This window comes from Dromaius novaehollandiae, chromosome 16, assembly GCF_036370855.1.
Source record: "Dromaius novaehollandiae isolate bDroNov1 chromosome 16, bDroNov1.hap1, whole genome shotgun sequence".
Classification (NCBI taxonomy): domain Eukaryota; kingdom Metazoa; phylum Chordata; class Aves; order Casuariiformes; family Dromaiidae; genus Dromaius; species Dromaius novaehollandiae.
The window spans coordinates 1,603,434-1,620,305 of record NC_088113.1 but is presented as its reverse complement, the minus strand read 5'-3'; the positions used below and the strand labels follow the sequence as shown (position 1 = coordinate 1,620,305).

General features: G+C 49.8%; 1 protein-coding gene across 2 annotated transcripts; it reads left to right on the top strand.

Annotated features, from left to right (window-relative positions):
• Nucleotides 1-135: 135 nt before the first annotated feature.
• Nucleotides 136-15,339, top strand: MAP1LC3A (microtubule associated protein 1 light chain 3 alpha). Of its 2 annotated transcripts, XM_064521263.1 has the most exons (5): nt 136-345; nt 8,289-8,344; nt 10,964-11,062; nt 13,748-13,854; nt 14,374-15,339. In XM_064521263.1, exons 1-5 carry the CDS (start codon nt 306-308, stop codon nt 14,534-14,536), a joined length of 465 nt encoding a protein of 154 aa, XP_064377333.1. In that variant the 5' UTR covers nt 136-305; the 3' UTR covers nt 14,537-15,339. The 2 variants fall into 2 exon arrangements, with proteins under 2 accessions (XP_064377333.1, XP_064377334.1); XM_064521264.1 differs by lacking the exon at nt 10,964-11,062 and having other exon boundaries at nt 165-345.
• The last annotated feature ends 1,533 nt before the right edge of the window (nt 15,340-16,872 follow it).

Below are 16,872 nucleotides of genomic sequence, written 5' to 3'. Positions count from 1 at the left end.
GGCTTTCATCCTCTAAAGTGGCGGAGAAGCCCCTGCTCTTCCTTGCGCCGCACCCGGCAAGGCAGCGCCCGCCGTCGCCACTCCCGGCCCGGCCCCGCCCGGCCGCCATCTTCCCCCCGGGCCCAGCCCCGGCCCCGCCCGCCAGGCGCCGCCGCAGGGCAGCCGCCGTCGGCCAAACGCGGCCTCGCGCCTCCCCTTTAAGGAGTGTTGTGGTGACGTCACCGGGCCGGCTGCGGCTGCCGCTCGAGCGCAGGCCGCGCCGCCGCCGCCGCCGCCGCGCGCCAGACGCCGCCGCCGCCGCCGCCATGCCCTCGGACCGGCCCTTCAAGCAGCGCCGCACCTTCGGTGAGCCGCGGGCGGGCTGGGCCGCGCGGCGGGGGCGCCGCGCCCTGCCTCGCTCCGCCGCGGGCACCTGCCGTGCCCGTGGGCCGCGGCGCGGCGCCGCGCGGTGATGTAATCCCGGCCGGGAGCGGGGGGCGCGCGGCGGCGTTAGCGGCCGCCCCTGAGCGCGGCCGCGTTTCTGCGCCCCCGCAGTCAGCGCGGGGAGGGAAGCGGCGCAGGGGCAGGGAGGGGCCGCGGGGCGAACCCGCCGCACTCGGTGGCAGCGCGGCTCCCGCCTCAGCAGCGGGGCCGGCGGGCCCCGGGCGGGCGGCCGCGCTCGCCGCGCGCCGGCGGGGCCGGGGCGGTGATGCCGCGCGGGGCGGCCCGCAGCGCGCCCGGCCGGGGCGCGGCGCTGAGGCGCCCGCGGTGCCGCCGCGGGAGCGCGGTCGTGGCCCCGGCGGGGGGACCGAGTCGCCTGCTGACTTCTTACCGGCGCTTCCGAGCGTGTGTCGCTCTGAGCACCCAGCCTCGAGAGGACCCGTACTGCTGCTTTTTATCGAAACGTTTATCTCCTTGTCTTACGTCAGCTTTGGCTGTTGTGCCTGACCAGGGAGATGCCTGCTGAATTAGCCCCCGTATTTTATAAAGCACGAAATAACGCATTTGTCCAGAGTAAGTGTTGTCGCGAGGGTAGGTGCTGTAGGTGAGGGGGAGAAATTTGTATTCCCTACCTGGCTGAGCCATCAGCCTCCTGTGCGACTTCTTTGTGTCCCCATTAGAAGAGGGGTGACTAACTACCCTCTCAGAAAGGGCTTTGGAGTCTACTGAACAAGAGTAGTGGTCAAAAGCTGAATGTTCTTCTTGCATGTTTACCCTGGGTCCTGTCTTTAAACTTTTGACTGTCGGACAACAGTATTCTCTTCAGGAATTGTTCTCCCTCTTCCCTGTCCGGTTAGCATTAGAGTAGTTATTGTTCCGAGGACTTGATACACCTCCTCAAATTTTCTCGAGAGTCAGAAGATTTAATGCTGAGACTGTACCCATTACTGTGTTGGAATGGTGGGAAAACTCAGTGACAAAAAGGTTTCCATAAATTCTCTACCAGACTTGATTGCCAGGCTTGACAGTGAAATCAGATGAACATGGACTTCTGTTTCCCTTGACCTTTTCCAGCTGGCATTGGGAAACGTGTGTTTCTGTCGGATTGAATCCTTTACTGTCTGAATAACGCTGAAGTCAATGTCTTCAGGCCAAATAAAGCCTTCTTTTGTGTCAGATACTGTCCAAACAAAGGTGAGGGTGTTTCTTATGTGAATTTTAAAATTAGAGTTTTTTCCTATGAACTGTGGATCCAACCCCTTGCTGCTCTCTTGAAAACTGTAAATATTTGGTAATTTGTTATCGCAACCCTTCTGGCCTTAAACGCTTACCCAGCCTTCCCGTGCTGCTGCAGCCACTCCAAGCAAATGTGCAGAAACAAGAATAAAATGAAATCTCGGTACCCTGGGATACTTGCTTGGGTCCCTGCCGTATCTTGTATTCTCTTAAACTGTGTGTTTAAAAGCCAGTAAAGTTCTAAATTAAACCCTTAGTAGCTACTTACTCTTAAACTGGTGAGAGCCAGCTGCTTATGGCCAGGGTTTGGTTTCCCTTTGCAAATTGCTCAGCTTTTCTACAAGCTGAAAGGAAAACAAAACCCAAGAAGGCTCAGAGTAGCTGAAAGCAAGCGAGATCAAAATAGCCCAGGAGGGACGGGGTGTGGGGTGAGGGAGTTTGGTGCTGGCAGCTGCAAGTGCTCTTTGTTTGTGTGTACTTTCCTCTGCCCTTTTGCGCTCTCAGCTGACTGGTTTGCAGAATCCTCCCAAGGGGAGGAGGAGGCCTGGCAGCCCACGCAGTTGCTTTGGGTCAGGGCTGGAATTGCTCAGCTGGGGAAAGTAAATACATCTTGTTTTCATCTTCAAATCCTTACACAACAGGAGCAGGAAGTGTTTGTTTACAATGCAGTTGGAGAGGGCTGATGGAAAATACCTCCAGCTACAGTGTGCGTTCAGAACGGCTTAATTTTTAAGACTTACAGAAGTGCTACAGTTCCAAAAAAACAGAGAAAAGGCAGAGTCAGGAGCGTAATTGTTTGCAAAAGCTGCCCAGGCTCCAGTTGCATGGCAAATGGCTTTCTTGGTCTTGTTCTGCCACCCATTGCTGAAGACTCCACTTTCCTCAATACCTGTTTTTCCCCTTCTTGTATTTTTGAGACTGAGATTTATTTTTCCGTGAATTTCTTCTGCTTGTTCCTCTGCTTGGTCTTGGGTCTATTCTGAATAAGCTTTCCTGATTCATATTCATAGCTGTTGAGGAATTGGAAAAGGGACCGGCTGGGAAACTCTGAGGGCTCAAGTGCATTGAGGGCAGGGAGCACTGGCTTCTCCTGTGATCTGAAGTGTCGTTAACAGTGAGACGGTGAGGCTCTGTGAGCTGGTCCAGTCCTTGGCGTGTCTGCAGCAGAACCTCTTTGATCTGGATGCACGAAGGAAAAACCTGACGGTAACCCTCTGCTTTCATGTGCTAAACCTGAGCATGTGGTCAGATCCATTGTAGGAGTCCGGAACAATTCCCAGAACAAAATTATGGTCTGTGTTGGAGGAACAGGGTGTACTGACTGCAGTGAGTGTGTGTGGTTGCTGGACCACACCGTTGCACTTCCGGTAGAAAGTGCAAGTCCTTCAGAGCATTGGATACTGATTGCACCTCCCACTGTTCTTGAAGTTACTGTTTTGAACTGGCTGATTTACTGTTGAGAGGCTGCCAAAAGCTTCAAGCTTTGTTTGCAATGCAGTGCATAACCAGTGAGATTACGGGCAACGACCTTAAACCTTGCTGACCAGTTGGCTAACGTCAAATCTGGAAGTGAGTTGGCCTTGTGCCCCAGTATCCTGCTGAAATGGAGACACATCACAGTAACGCACATACATGTGTATCCTCATGTTGGTCAGCAGCAGCCCCTGGCTAGATGATGAACATAAAGGTTTGACCTCAGCCTCTCTGAACTGAATATTCCCACAGCAGGTTCAGTTCTCTGGGAGATTTGCCTTTAGTTCTGGGAAGCCAATTCTCTTAAGTGAAAAAGCAGTAATAGATAAAGGCAGTGTCTATAACTGAATTCCCTCTTTTGGCTGAGGGGAGAAGGAAGCATTGCCTTCTGTAGGGACTAGTCTAAGCGAGCCGTGCTTGTACCAGCTGAAAGACCACCAGTGGATGAATTGTGTCTCTCAGGTGCCATGGTGTACTTCTCAAAACAGATTTTGCTTGATAGTAGCTTGGAAAAGCCTCTTGATCTGAGCTTAGTTAATGGGTCAGCTTGTCCTCATAGTATGCTATGCATAGTATGCTATACGAGGATTGGGAGCTTATAGAAATGAATGTGATTGCTGAGATCCCTCTGCAATCACCTGACTCCAGGAACTGGGCAGTCAGAAATCCTTCCAGCCATTACATATCTTGTGATAAAACTGTAACAATAAAATGGATATTCACCCAGACAGATTGTCAGTTGTTCCAAGTTCATAGTGGTAAAACCTTCCTGTGACAGCAAAATATCAGACTCTACCCGTGCCATGTTACAGACACGCTGTCTATCAGACAGCAAGTTTAAAACAACATACTCTGTGTCCTGAGTCGTCTTGCTTGGCGCCTTAGCTGTTTGGAGGCCTTGCAGCTCTAGACTTTGGGGACGAAAGAAGTAACACATGAGCAATAATCAGAATCACCGACCATGTTCTTGTGCCGTTGTTGTCCTACATAGACTGAGGCAGCAGCCTTGTCCCAGTAGTAAGGGCTGTTTTTGCAGGGCAGGGCTGGCCTGGCAAGCTTCGTCCTCTTTTCTCAAATATGAGTCTCCTCTTGCTCCTTCTGCGGAGTCACTGGCCTGAGAACAAGCTCTCCGTCATTGGACAAGGACAGGTCAGGTCAGCTGTGGTATGATCCATGGCACATAAACAGAGGTAGTTCGAGGTGTCTGGCCTTAGTCAGGGTGGTGTGATACTACATAAATATTTATTAATGTTCATCTGCAGCGACCTGCGTAACTTGCCCTTGGCTTCAACATTTGCCAGCAGAGGGCTCGTCCCAGACATATCCTGATTTAAAACTATCCAATTCTTCCTCTCCTTGCTAAAAGTCTTCTAGAAAGGGGATCATGCTTCAGTACTCCTCCCTGAGACTGACCACAGCAGGCTGTCTGCACCTTTCCTTCATGATAAGGGCGGTAGCACTTGAAGTCTCCAGGGTATGGAGCAACAGGGAGAGGCAGAAGCTATTGTTGGCTCTGGCTGAATTGCTACTCTCTTCTTTGCTCTTCATATGCAGCTTTTGCTCAGTTCTGGAGCTGTTGACCTTGTAGCATGTCGATAACCTGTTTAGGTGGTGTTTTTTTGGACGGAAGTTGTGGTCTACCTGTTGATCATAGACAGCAGGGCTGGTCATCTAGCCCATCCATTGCCCCAGGGCAGTACCAATGCCTGACCAGTGTTTGTGTAGTGTTCCCTGAAAGAGCTGTCCCTTATGCAACTGCACCGTCAAAGAATTTCCATGTGTTTTCCTTATGTTCTGCCATCTGTATCTTTTGTCAGATTAAGCTCTTTGTAGCCAGGGCTGTCCTTTCGTTCTGTGTCTGTACAGCACCCGGCACGGTCAAGGACTGCGTCCTGTAGCCAGGGTTCCTGGGCACTTCCAACGCAAAAGGTTAATGCTATGAAAGTCTGACTTAAAATTTTCTGCTGTTCTCTTGAACTCACGTAAAGATCTCATCTTTTTGTGCCTGGAGGTATGCTGTATGCCCACATCTTTGGGAGAACAGCTTCAGAACAATTTCAGACAAGAAAGCAGCAGAGACTCCTGTGTGCTGTGCAGTTTGGAAGCTTTGCTGTTGGTGCTTAGCAGCTGAAACAGCAGTTGGAGGGCAAACAGGCAATTTTCCTGGCTTATGCAATGCTACAAAAATATTTGTCTTTCAAGAGCCCATAGCAGTGAAATTTTGCCAGGCAGAGCCAATAAAATGTGTGCATGTTTTTCTTATTGCCATCTTGAGCTCTTACATCCTGGCACTGTGGCAATCCCCAGCTGCCTTAGTGATGGATGTCTTGGTGATCTCACGTGTGAGCAGAGACGGTGCTTTTCACCCTCTGGTGGGTGTGTGCAGTTTAATCTTTGCTTGGCTCTTTCAAAGTAGCAGTTGCAAGCAGCACGGCAGTGTATACCCGTGTCACCTGCCTCCAGCTCCCCTCAGTGCCGGCTGAAGCCCCTTGGTCCCCTTCTGTTTGGAGTCCCCGAGCTGCTGAAATCAGGAGCGCTGTTTTGCTAGTAAGGAAGGGCCAGCAAAAAAGTGTAGCTGCAGACTGGGTTGTGTAAACAGTTCTGCTTCGCTTTACATGTAGGCCAAGGATATACTAGCTGGGTGCTGCAGCAAAGGGGAAAGTGTTACTTCAGTGAGCACAGCTACAGTTTTGGGAGAGCTGCAGGGGAAGAATGAGGCTTGTAAAATCCAGCATGTAGTATGACATGCAAGTGTGCAGACACTGCTAGTGAAAGCGGGGAGGAAACCTGTCTGCAGTGCCATAGCTGGGTGCTAGGCTTGCATTTCCAGTCAGGGTCTCTCTGAAGTGTCTCCAGTGGCATTGTGGGTCTGTGCCCTCCTAGTCCCTGCTCTGTCCATTCATACTATACTTTCTTGTTATTCCTGTGATTTACTTAGAATTTACTTAGTTTAGACTAAATCTGAATTAGGTTAAAGGTTGTATTTATAGCCATTCCTTGCTGCCTGGTGTTGAGGATACTTTGCTAAGATACAGGATCAACATCTACCTCCCACCACAAGCCGAAGAGGGTATGGGTGACTGTCAACTATTTCTTGCATGAGAGCTCTAGCTGCTGAACTACTGTGCAAATGGAAATGATCACTGTATGATGTTTGATGTGAACTCACCTTCAGGGTATTTGAGAGCATGGTTGCCCCTCCTGATTCACAACCCTGCTTGGGCAGGAGATAGTTGTGGAAGCAGTTGGCTCACCAAGACTAGGATGGGACTGAATGTGCTCCTTAGCAGAGCTTTAAATGTCCTAGAGACTTATGTCTGAATCTTCAGGTGCCTGAACAGCTTAGGTAAGGTTGTCCTGAACTGCTTTCCTGAGTCAAGATTCTGAAATGGGCATCTTCTGGGCAGAGGAGTAAGTAAAGTGCTTTAGATGTTTGCCATAGCGATGATACTTGCCTGTTGAAGGGATCCAGCAGCCCCTGGAGCAAAGCAGCACATGCAGTCATCGCACTATGATAACCTGCTAATCAGCCGTGTCCAGCAGGGAGGCTCCCAAGGCCCTGGCCTAGCTGATCAGAAAGGCCAAGTGCTGGGCTCATGGTAGCTCTTGAAGATGCTGCAAATAGGCAGGTGGGACAGGACAGCTGCAACTATGGTGCGTCAGACTGGAGACTAGGGAGGGCTTTAGAGGTGCTGGCTCATGCCCTGGGTTCCTTCTGAGCAGGTAGTCGGCAAGACCTGGAAGAAACGTGCCATAGCAGCAGCCTGACCTGTCTCAGTCTAAGGCACGTGCAACCCGAGCCCATCAGGGGATAAAGGACAGCTATTTTAGATGTGGGATTCTGAGGCACAGACAGGTAACTGGTACCTTATCCTACCGTTCAGCTATATTCTTGCTTAGCTGCTGCTTCTCCTTTTCCTTTGCTGTGATGCTTAAACCAGTTTTTCCCCTCTCTCAAGGTTACATTTGTCAGTGACCAGTAACTGAGCATCAGTGAGCTGTTTATAGCTCTGGGGCTGCATTTACTGGAGCATCAGGCAAAAAAGTGCTGTTGGAAGATGAGTCAGTGTGGAGTAATGACTGTTGATGCTGCTCACCAGAGTGTGGTCCAAATGACTACTTCTCTTGTGCGTTCCCTGTGTAGCCCTTCGTAGACTAGAAGTGATGCAAGAGGGAGTTCAGGTTTGTAGTGAGCCAGCGTCCCGGGAACAGCGTATGCACAGGGAGCACAGCCCAGCCGCCTCCAGTGCTTCCTCCTCCCGCAACTTCCTGCCATTTTGAAATGTGGTCCCCAGGTTCCTGCCACAACTGGAGGGCCCTGTGATAAAGCAGTGAGTGTGAGTATTGAAATTCTCGTGGAAGCTCAAAGAGCACACAAACTTTTACATACTGCCTGTTGTGTGTGTCAGTAAATATGAACTCAGGAGGAAAATGGGTTACAAGTGTGAGAATAACTATAGAAAAAATCTTTTGGTGTGGTGGTCACCTCCCCTGACCACCCCACCCTACTCACACTCTTTGCTTAATTTTTTTTTCCTGTTTCTACAATGGGTTTAGAAATATATTCTCTTAGGCCAATAGCTATTGTAGCTACAGATGCATGGCAGTGAGGGAGGTCCTTCTTGGCAAGAGGTATCCCTTTAGGATTGAGGCACTGTGCCAGAGAGTACCTGGAAATGTACAAAAAACCAAGTCCCACTTGGGGCCATCATCTCCTCTGGGGGAACATCCAGAAGACTTAATGAGCCTAAGTTTCCAGGGTCAAGACCCTAGAGCTACACTGCTGCCCAGCACCAGTGATCACAAGCTGCATTTGCTTAGCATAGATTTAGGAGTAGAACTTTGTTGTCCCTGGGGTCTTATTTAAGTCACTTTGCTTCTGCGTGTGTTGCCCTGTTTTACCAAGCAGGGTAATGCTTCCCTGTCTTGGGGGATGGTTGGGGTGGTAGGAAGCCATGAAGGGTTGATGACTGAACCTGAGATTTGGCTGAAAACCTTACTGCAGCAAAATGTGCAAAAGTGTCCCAGTGAACAGAATTTGCATTTCTTTTGCAATGTCCCTCTTGTCTGTGCGGGGCTGGCAGGGTGGTTACCTTTTCTTTGTCTGAACTAGCACAGCCAAATGTTTCTAACTTTTTTCTTCATCTTTTTCCTTCCAGTGGATCGTTGTAGAGAAGTGCAGCAGATCCGAGAACAGCATCCAAACAAAATCCCGGTAAGTGCCAGTTCTTGCTCTTCTGCATTTGACTTCATTCTCTCGACCACTTTGTGCTACTGAACAGCCTCCACCAACCAGCCACTGAGGTTACAAAGCTTTGGTCCCCAGACTCAGCACAAGAGGCTCTCCATAAGCCTCCAATACCTTGTGCATGGCAGCTGCTCAGTAGTAGACCTCATTCTCAGCAGCACAAAATACTATCTTTCTCTTAAGCTTGATGCCTGTCCTTGGGGGAAGGAACTAATTTGGTGTCAAATCTCCTTCCAAGCTAGTGCAGCAGAAGATTCTGAAATGGCCAGTATTTTGTTGCAGTAGCTGGCTGACTTTTACTGAATAACCTGGTGAGGATTTTTCTGTGCCTGTCCAGAGAAGGATGCATGAGAGGATCTTCGCTGTATTGAAAACAAAGAGACTCTTAGGATAGTTCATACCACAGTGAAACAGTGACACCAGTTCTGTGCTGGCCCAGCACCTGCTGTTGCTGTTTGTAGGTGAGACTCCATGAACTGCCTCCAGTTCTTATGGCCCATCTCAGGCCTAACATGCTGTCTCTCTCCCTCTGTTCTTGGTTGAGTGTACTGTCTCTGTCCTAGCTGAATATTTGGGAGGATAGAGAGCTTAGAGAACAAATGTCCTCAGGGCTTGCTCAAGTTAGTATTTGCAATATGAAAGCGTGTGTGACCCCAGGAAGTGAGACCTGTTCCTGGTCTCTAGGTGTTGGCTGCGCATCAGCCTTGTCTCAGAATTGCATCTGGCTGCAGTCTCTCCTTCACTGTTTAGCCTTCAAGACTTACTGTCTCAAACACTCTTCTTGGCACATACTAGTCCGTTCCTGACTTGCCCTTCTCTTAATTTTAACATAGCATCTTCTAGCAAAAAGAGTTCTTCCTCTTCCTGACTTGCCCTTCTCTTGATTTTAACATAGCATCTTCTAGCAAAAAGAGTTCTTGCTCTTCCTCTTTCTTCCCCTGCATTGTCAATATGATGTTCTTGAATTGTCGGCTCAGCAGAGCAGGACTTGTCCCGTGCAGCACATTCAATGCTGCTTGAGTACCAGTATACCACATCATCTATGCATTTACTGACTGCTGTGCTTAAGACAGTATTCGTGACACTAGGCTGGCTCTGCGTTTCTCCAGAATTGTGGCAGAGCTAATTATAGGGGCCTTAAGGCTCTAATAATGAGGAGAGGCTAGAGATGGTCTGTACATAAATACATGAATGCATTCATATATCAGGGGCCTGTACACAAATGCATGTTGCCTGGGAAACAAAATGAGCCAGAGCTCTGCATCCACATGCAGAATTTCGCTGGCATCACAGACATGGTGGGAGAGCTACCACACCTGGAGTGCTCTTTTTCTGTGTTGAGATCAAACACTATGTGCCCCAGGGGAGGGCTTCTATGTCATCAGGCCTTAGCCACTAGTGTGATTGTTTGGGAATCCTATGTGTGCAAGGGTGTTTAGCTCTGGAAGGGACCTCAGCCCTCCCACACCTGCTCTAGTGGCCTCTTTATTCTGTGCGTTAACATCCTTGACAGTGTCCTGAGTGCCAGCCGTGTGAAAGGATGAGGGAATCCCCTGGGTTTTTGTATACTGCTGAGGGGTTGGATAGGTGCTTCCGTCTTACCACAGGCCTGGTGCTTGGCTTTTCTTTGTATGATGGGACATAGGTACTAGAGAAGGCTCTACCTTTGTGTGTAGTTGTGGGGTGAGGGAAGAGCAACTGAATTTCTTTCTAAGGCTGTGTTATCTCATTATCTGTACTTCATCCTCTGCAGAGCTAAATGAGCCCTCTGCTTTCCTCCTCGGCTGACTGACACAACAAGAGTGGTGGTGGGGATACATATAGCCACAAGCTTGCTGGAACAATAAAAATAATCAGGAGGAGAGAAGGAAGAGTGCCTTGGGTGGTCTGGCTGTGTTTCTGTCTTTGGTATCTCTAATGGTCTGATCCTGATTAGACCCTGACACCAGGTTTGTTGCTGTCTCTTGTCACATACACAGCCTGTAAGTCACTGGGCTTAGCTTTCAGTGCTAGGGTTGTCAGTAAAGCCACAAACTACGAAATGGAGCAGGGTGTGGGGGAAAGCTGTGATTCAGAGCAGCTCAGTGCAGGTGAATTAAGTGCAGGAAGGTCTTAGTTTCCTTTGGAAAAAAAGGAACTGTTTTTGCCAAGTGACTGGCTTGTCTTGAGAGGCCTTTGGAATGAGCAAAGGGGTTTGTGCCCACAGCCCAGGGTGAGTCTGGGGAGAAGAGGCAGGATATTGCCTCAAGCTGCACCCTTGCTGCTGGTGGACAGCATAGCAGACTGTACTGTAGCTGCTGCCCTCTTCCTGCATCTCCAGTTGCTGCTCTGAGCCTTGAGTGAGTTCCCCTTTGCTTTGACAGAGGGCCTGGCTTTGTGCCTGGCATTTCTCTCCTGTTTCCCTGAGAGTGCTTTGAGAAGAGGCTGAGGAAGGGGCTGTGCCATGTATGTGTAGGGGGGCTGAAAGAGCAACAAAACCTGGCTTTTCCTGGTGTTTTGCTCTGGCACCCTTGCTCAGTATCAAAAGTGGTGGCCGATGTATAATACCTTTGTGGGCCCTCATATGCTGCTTGTCTTGCTCATCAGGCTCGCTTTGTCCTGGATGGACTTTTCAGAAGGCATCTAGGGGAAGAGCTTCCCCCAAGACCCCTTGCACCTCTCCTTTGTCTGGGAACTGTCTGTGAGGTAAGGTCAGCCCATCCTGGTGGGCCGTCTGAGCGCTCATGGGATGCTCCCAGCTCACTGATGATGTTGCAGCATCCTCACAAAGGTGATTGGCCTTGATGAAGACAGAGCCTGGGACTCCTGCCCAGGTGGCAGTGCTCGGCCTCTCCCTGTATCTCGAGTGTTCCCCATAGCTGTCCCTTTCTACTGCACACATGGTCCTTCCCTGCACTCTATCTCCATGTTGGCTAGTTCTAGTTCAGGGTTTTAGTCAGGGCATGAGGAAGAGTCTTGTTTGAGTTGTGTCTAGGCTCTGTGGAGCTGGAGTTCAGCTGGGGCTGCCATACTGGGTGATGTTGAGCAGCTGTTCTGTGGGCTCTGTGCTCTTGAAGTGTCCCACTGCCCCAGCGAAGGGAGCTCTTGCATGTTGAGGCTGTGAGAAAGCTATTTAATAAGCCAAGAGATCTCTCAGCCGTGCCTTGTGGGGAGAGCTAGTGCTGCTTGGCTTAAGCACAATGTCCCACAGTTCCCTCGGCTTTCTGCTGGCTTTTGTCTGGTAAAGTTTCTTGTTCTGGTAAGGTCAGCACTGGAGCTGTCTCTGCCAGCTGGGTTTCGCCCTGCTCCAGGGTAATATCTTTGGACATGCCTCCTTCTGGGAGAGAAATGAGTCTTCCAGTTACCATTGTGCTCAGTGGATGAGCATAAAGGCTGTAGTCCCTGGATCTCTCCCTGTCATGCAGGGTGACAGCTGGTTCTCTGCATTCTGGGAATTGGTGTCTCTTTCTTGCTCCAGTCTTGCTCCTTGTTGCTTCTGCTTGCATTTGGCTTCCCTTCTACAGCTACAGCAGGGGCTGAGAGCCTAATGAAGGAGAGAGCTGGGCAGCAGGCAGATCCAAGGAGAATCTAGGTCCTCAGCATCATGCCACTCCCCAGCAGCTGTCTGGGATGAGTCGCATATATGTAGGCTAGAGGTCTGCTGTTATGCAGGTGGAGCCCCACCGACAGCCAAGTTTCTTGTGGATTGTTCGCACCTCATGGATGCTGAGGGCTCTTTTCTTGCTATGTTCTTGTCATACAGGCAGACAATCACTGTGCAGGCCAGGGGAGCCTTCTCCAGGACAGCTTCCCTCTGCTCCAGAGGGAGAGACAACAAGAGTGTGGAAGGGATGGACAAGAGGCCTTCCAGTGAGAAGAAGGATCTGTGTGTTCTTCCACTGCGCCTCTACTGGCTTTCTGCAGGGACCCCAAAGCTAGTAGTTACTGCTTTTATCAGCGATCAGATAGCAAGAGTTATATTGCTGCTGATGATAGTCTGGTGTATCATCAAATGATCAAGAAAAAGGCAAACTGAGCAGTGTTTCCACAGATTTGCCTGTTCCCTTCAGTGCCACAGAGCTGCCTTCTTGGGATCTTGATCTCTGCATGCCACTCAGGACCTACGCTGCCCAAAGGGATTTGCAGTCTCCCTTATTTTTTGGAAAAGAGCTGTGAAGATGATTTATGGGACCTTCTTGCCTTACAGCAAAAAATGATGTTCTGTCTCAACTTGGAGAGGACAGTGAACTGATTAGTATACAAGTATCTTTCTGGGGAGAAACCAGTTAGGTACTGAAGAGATGAGGGAGTCTTAAGTATCACTGCAATGGGAATGTATTGAGCTCGATAAGTAGATACTATTTATTATTTTAACTGCCTACCACCCACCTTCTTTCTCAGTGTACAAATAGTACATTTTCAAGTGGGTTTAAAATAGCAATTGTAGCTGTCAGCAAGCAACCCTTAACAAAAGAAAATTCTTAGTTGTAATAGTCAGGAAAACTGGAAAGAAACCATTGTTTTTCTGAGCATAGGTGTGGTAATCTCATCCCAAGTGAGACCTCTAGAAGGAGAGGCTGGGTTGGGCTGTCCTCTTGCTGGCACTGTGCTGAAGGGCCTTGGAAGCTCACTCTGCACGGTTCCTGTGGCACACTCAGGGAAGTGGCCTGGGGTTTGTAATCCATTTTGGAGTCGGTGTGTCTGAATGTTCATGTGAGGAATGTACTGGATATATTCAAACTTCCCCTTCCTGAAGGAATGCCTTGGGTAACTTCACAATTATTTCTAACAATGCTGCTTGTTCCTGAGTCTCCCCAGCTCTTCCTAAGGCAGCAGAGCGATGTTGAGCTGCAGCAGCCTGGAGCCTTGCACAAAAGGAGAGGAAAATGTCTCTTGCTGTGCAGAGGCTATCTGGGCTGGGGCTTGCAGGGTTGTGCCAGTTGCTTCCCCCCCGCATGATGCATCTGGGAGCTTGGTCCTTAGCTCAAGCCAGTGGAACCTGTGCTTTTGGTCAGTCTGAAAGTGATGATAAAACACCCCTCGCAGCCTGCTAAAGACTCTCCTGCCTGTCAGGGGAGAGAACAGAATCAACCCACCAGTGCCTGCTGTTCCTAAGCCAGTCAGAGCAGTGGGTGCTTTAGTTCACTCGTCTGGCAGGCTCTCTATCATCTTGTTCAGGCAGACAGACATTTCTGCTGAAGAGCTCTCCACATCAAAGCTGAGGGGCCCTGCTCTGCTCAGGTCCCTTTTCTGTTTCTCTGCCAGAAGGAAGCTAGGGGAAGCCTTGCCTCAACTTTTCCACTTGTGTTACTTTGTTTCTTGTATGTCCTTAAGGCCAGTGCTTGGGGCACTGCATACTGAAGCTGACCCTACTCTTGTCTTTCTGCCCAGGTCATCATTGAACGCTACAAAGGCGAGAAGCAGCTGCCAGTGCTGGACAAGACCAAGTTTCTTGTCCCAGACCATGTCAACATGAGTGAATTGGTCAAAATAATCCGGTGAGTGGGACACCCAGGACTGGCATGCTCTGAACCCACCCTCACCCACAGGTCCTGAACACAGCGAGAGTGGTGGGGTGCGGATGAGGTATAGGCAGCTACTGAGGGTGGGGACTGAGGACAGGACGTACACAGCATCCTTTTGTTGGGGCACAAACCGGTAGTGTGTATGCCCAGCATTGTAGCATCTGGTGAAAGACAGTGGCCTCTGCCCCATTTGGCTACTCCATGAGTTGATCAGGAAGACTCCAATCCTCTTCCTGTATCCTGCAGCTGAGATAGAAGAGGCCTCTCTGCCCTAGGCAGCAGGACTGGGTGAAAGATGCTTTACAGAGCCCCAACTTGGGAGCTGTTGGAGCCCAGAGCAGCTCCGCATGGCTTATAAGCACCATGTCCTGACCATGTGGGAGAAGGTCCTGGCTGTGCAGGTCTGGCTCTGCATGAATGGCATTGAAGGGGGCCAGGCAAGACTTGCTGTCACAGCGCCTGACTCAGGCCTTCCTGTTCTTGTCCCCACAGGCGTCGCTTGCAGCTGAATCCCACCCAGGCATTCTTCCTGCTGGTGAACCAGCACAGCATGGTGAGTGTGTCTACCCCCATCTCGGAGATCTATGAGCAGGAGAAGGACGAGGATGGCTTCCTCTACATGGTCTATGCCTCACAGGAGACCTTTGGCTACTGAGCCCTTGTAAGAGATGGCATGCGGAGATGGACGAACTGTGGTGCACAGGCCCCTAGCCTTGGAAGATGATGCAACCAGAGGCTCGCAAGAGGGGGACTGTGCTGGCTCCCTTCATCATTACCCCATCATCAAAAAGGCTCATGGTGTGTGTTGGACTTGCACAACCCTTTGCCTCTCTGTGTAGATTAGTCTCATTTCTTCCTCGACCCCCTACACGCGCATTTACCTACACACATCCATGCGTGCACACCAAGCCTCAGCTTCCTGTCCCATTCCCTCAGTGTAACTTTCAGCTGCTCTCCGTGTGTTGTGTATGTGTGTGTATTTCTAGCTTACTGCCAAAACAGTTCAGCTGGTGATGGGGAGAGGAAAGGGCAGTATCACCTTGGCTTTCAGTACAGGGAGAGCTGCCTCCCCCTCCAAGACACTAACAAAAGGCAGGAAGTCTGCAAAAACAGCAAACAAATGTTATCATTGCTCCTGAGTTTTAATTGATTTTAATTACACGCGTATCAGATTCTTGGTGCTACTGAGTAGATGTAGGCATCTTTATAGGACTGTGGATAATGTATATCCTTTAGATTTATTTTATTTTATTTTGAGGGATGGGTCGGAATGGGGAGATGGGGTAATCTTGTTTTCTGTCGGTAAGACAGGCTTTATTGCACTTTAAAGCATAGTAGATGTGAGAGTGGAATTTACTCTTAATTTATATGTTTGCCATATATAGTGCTGCTCCTCTGTTGACAGTTGTACCTAGATTTTTTTTCTTTTGTTAATAAAATTGACTTCCCTTCTCTGTCTCCCCATTGCATGCAATTTTTTCCTCTCAATGTGGCAAAGAGACAGTTCACTCAAGGATGTACTGTTTTATATTTGCTACGTTCCCCTTCCTACTTTTCATGTGTTACATCCCCAAAAAGTTTATGATGAAAATTCTACCCAGTTTAATCTATACAAATGTGTATATATAAATATATATATATATAAATAAATATAAATTCAAGTTGAGTCTGGTAGGAATGTTCTGTTCCTATCTCACTTGTCTGTGTTGATGTCCCTAGTAGCAGGTAAGAGTGATGCATGTTGGTTGGTGCATCGTATGCCCAGTGCTTGGAAGTGGTTAGTCCAAGTTGTGGTGAAAGGGCCTGGATGGGGTTCAGGATGGAAGGTGGAAGCTTGATCTAGAGAACAGAGCACTGGATGGTGATTTGGAAAACCTGGTTATCCTTGACCTATGTGTGAGGTAGTGTTAGGTGGGTCTCTTGTCCTGTGACCAAGTTTTCCTAATCTGTAAAAATGTAGACCCAATAAGCAGAAAGGCATGTGTTAATGCTGGTTGTTTTGCTCATGATATAAAAGAGGGTGAAACCTGGAGATGGGCATGGCAGTTCTAGAGGACACTTCCTGTCCCCTTTTGTGCCATTTTCCTTATCACAGGTATGAACATCCTACTGCCTGATGGTTACTCTTTATGCCAAACATATCGGTGCTGGGCTGGTGTGCAACAGACCTGGCTGAATCTTTGCACACTACCAAGACTGTGGTGGTCTTTTAAGACAAATCTGAGTGCTGCAAGTTCCTGAATGTGATGCTTGACCGCTCAGCAGTCCCAACGATGACAACTGGGCCTGGGTGGGGACCAAAAGGCACGCATGGAGGTCTTCACTGGAAAAAAGAACAAATGGAGCGCTCTGGGGCACACAAAGTCAAAGTGACGGCTCTGGGGGGGACAGCACTGAGAGGCACATGGAGGGTTTGGGATGGCACCGAAGGGCCACGTTCCCCTGGATCTGGTCATCTCCCAGGTGGGACCACGTTGGTCCACAGTTACTGTTGCCCCATGTGCTGGGCTGGCTAAAAGATTCCCTTGCTGGCAGAGATGAATTCCCACCCCTAGGGGAAGGACACTAGAGCCAAGGAGAGACAGAGCGAGAGATTTCCCCGGTGCTGTAGGGTGTCTCCCTGCCTCTGAGAAAAAACAACCCAAACCAAGCAGCGCAGTCCCCCTGCCTACCAAACTCCTTGAGGTGAGCCGAGTATTTTCCTGCTCTGAAAACGTGCTTGACTTCATGCAGCAGTGCCCTTGCAAGGCATAGCCCAGCTGTTGGGAGGGGGTTGCACCAAAAGGTGCACAGAGGATTCTGGGCGGCTCCAAAGAAACGGCAGGGCTCATGCTGCGGTGAGCTTACGGAAGGCATTTGACTGCTGGCCATGGAAATGTTTCACAAGAATTCTGAAGCAGAGCAGTCTTCACTCCACTGACACCCTAACATAGGGGCAGGAGCTGAGCTCGGCAACACAGGTGTGAGGGCAAGTGCTGGGAGTCCCCTTTT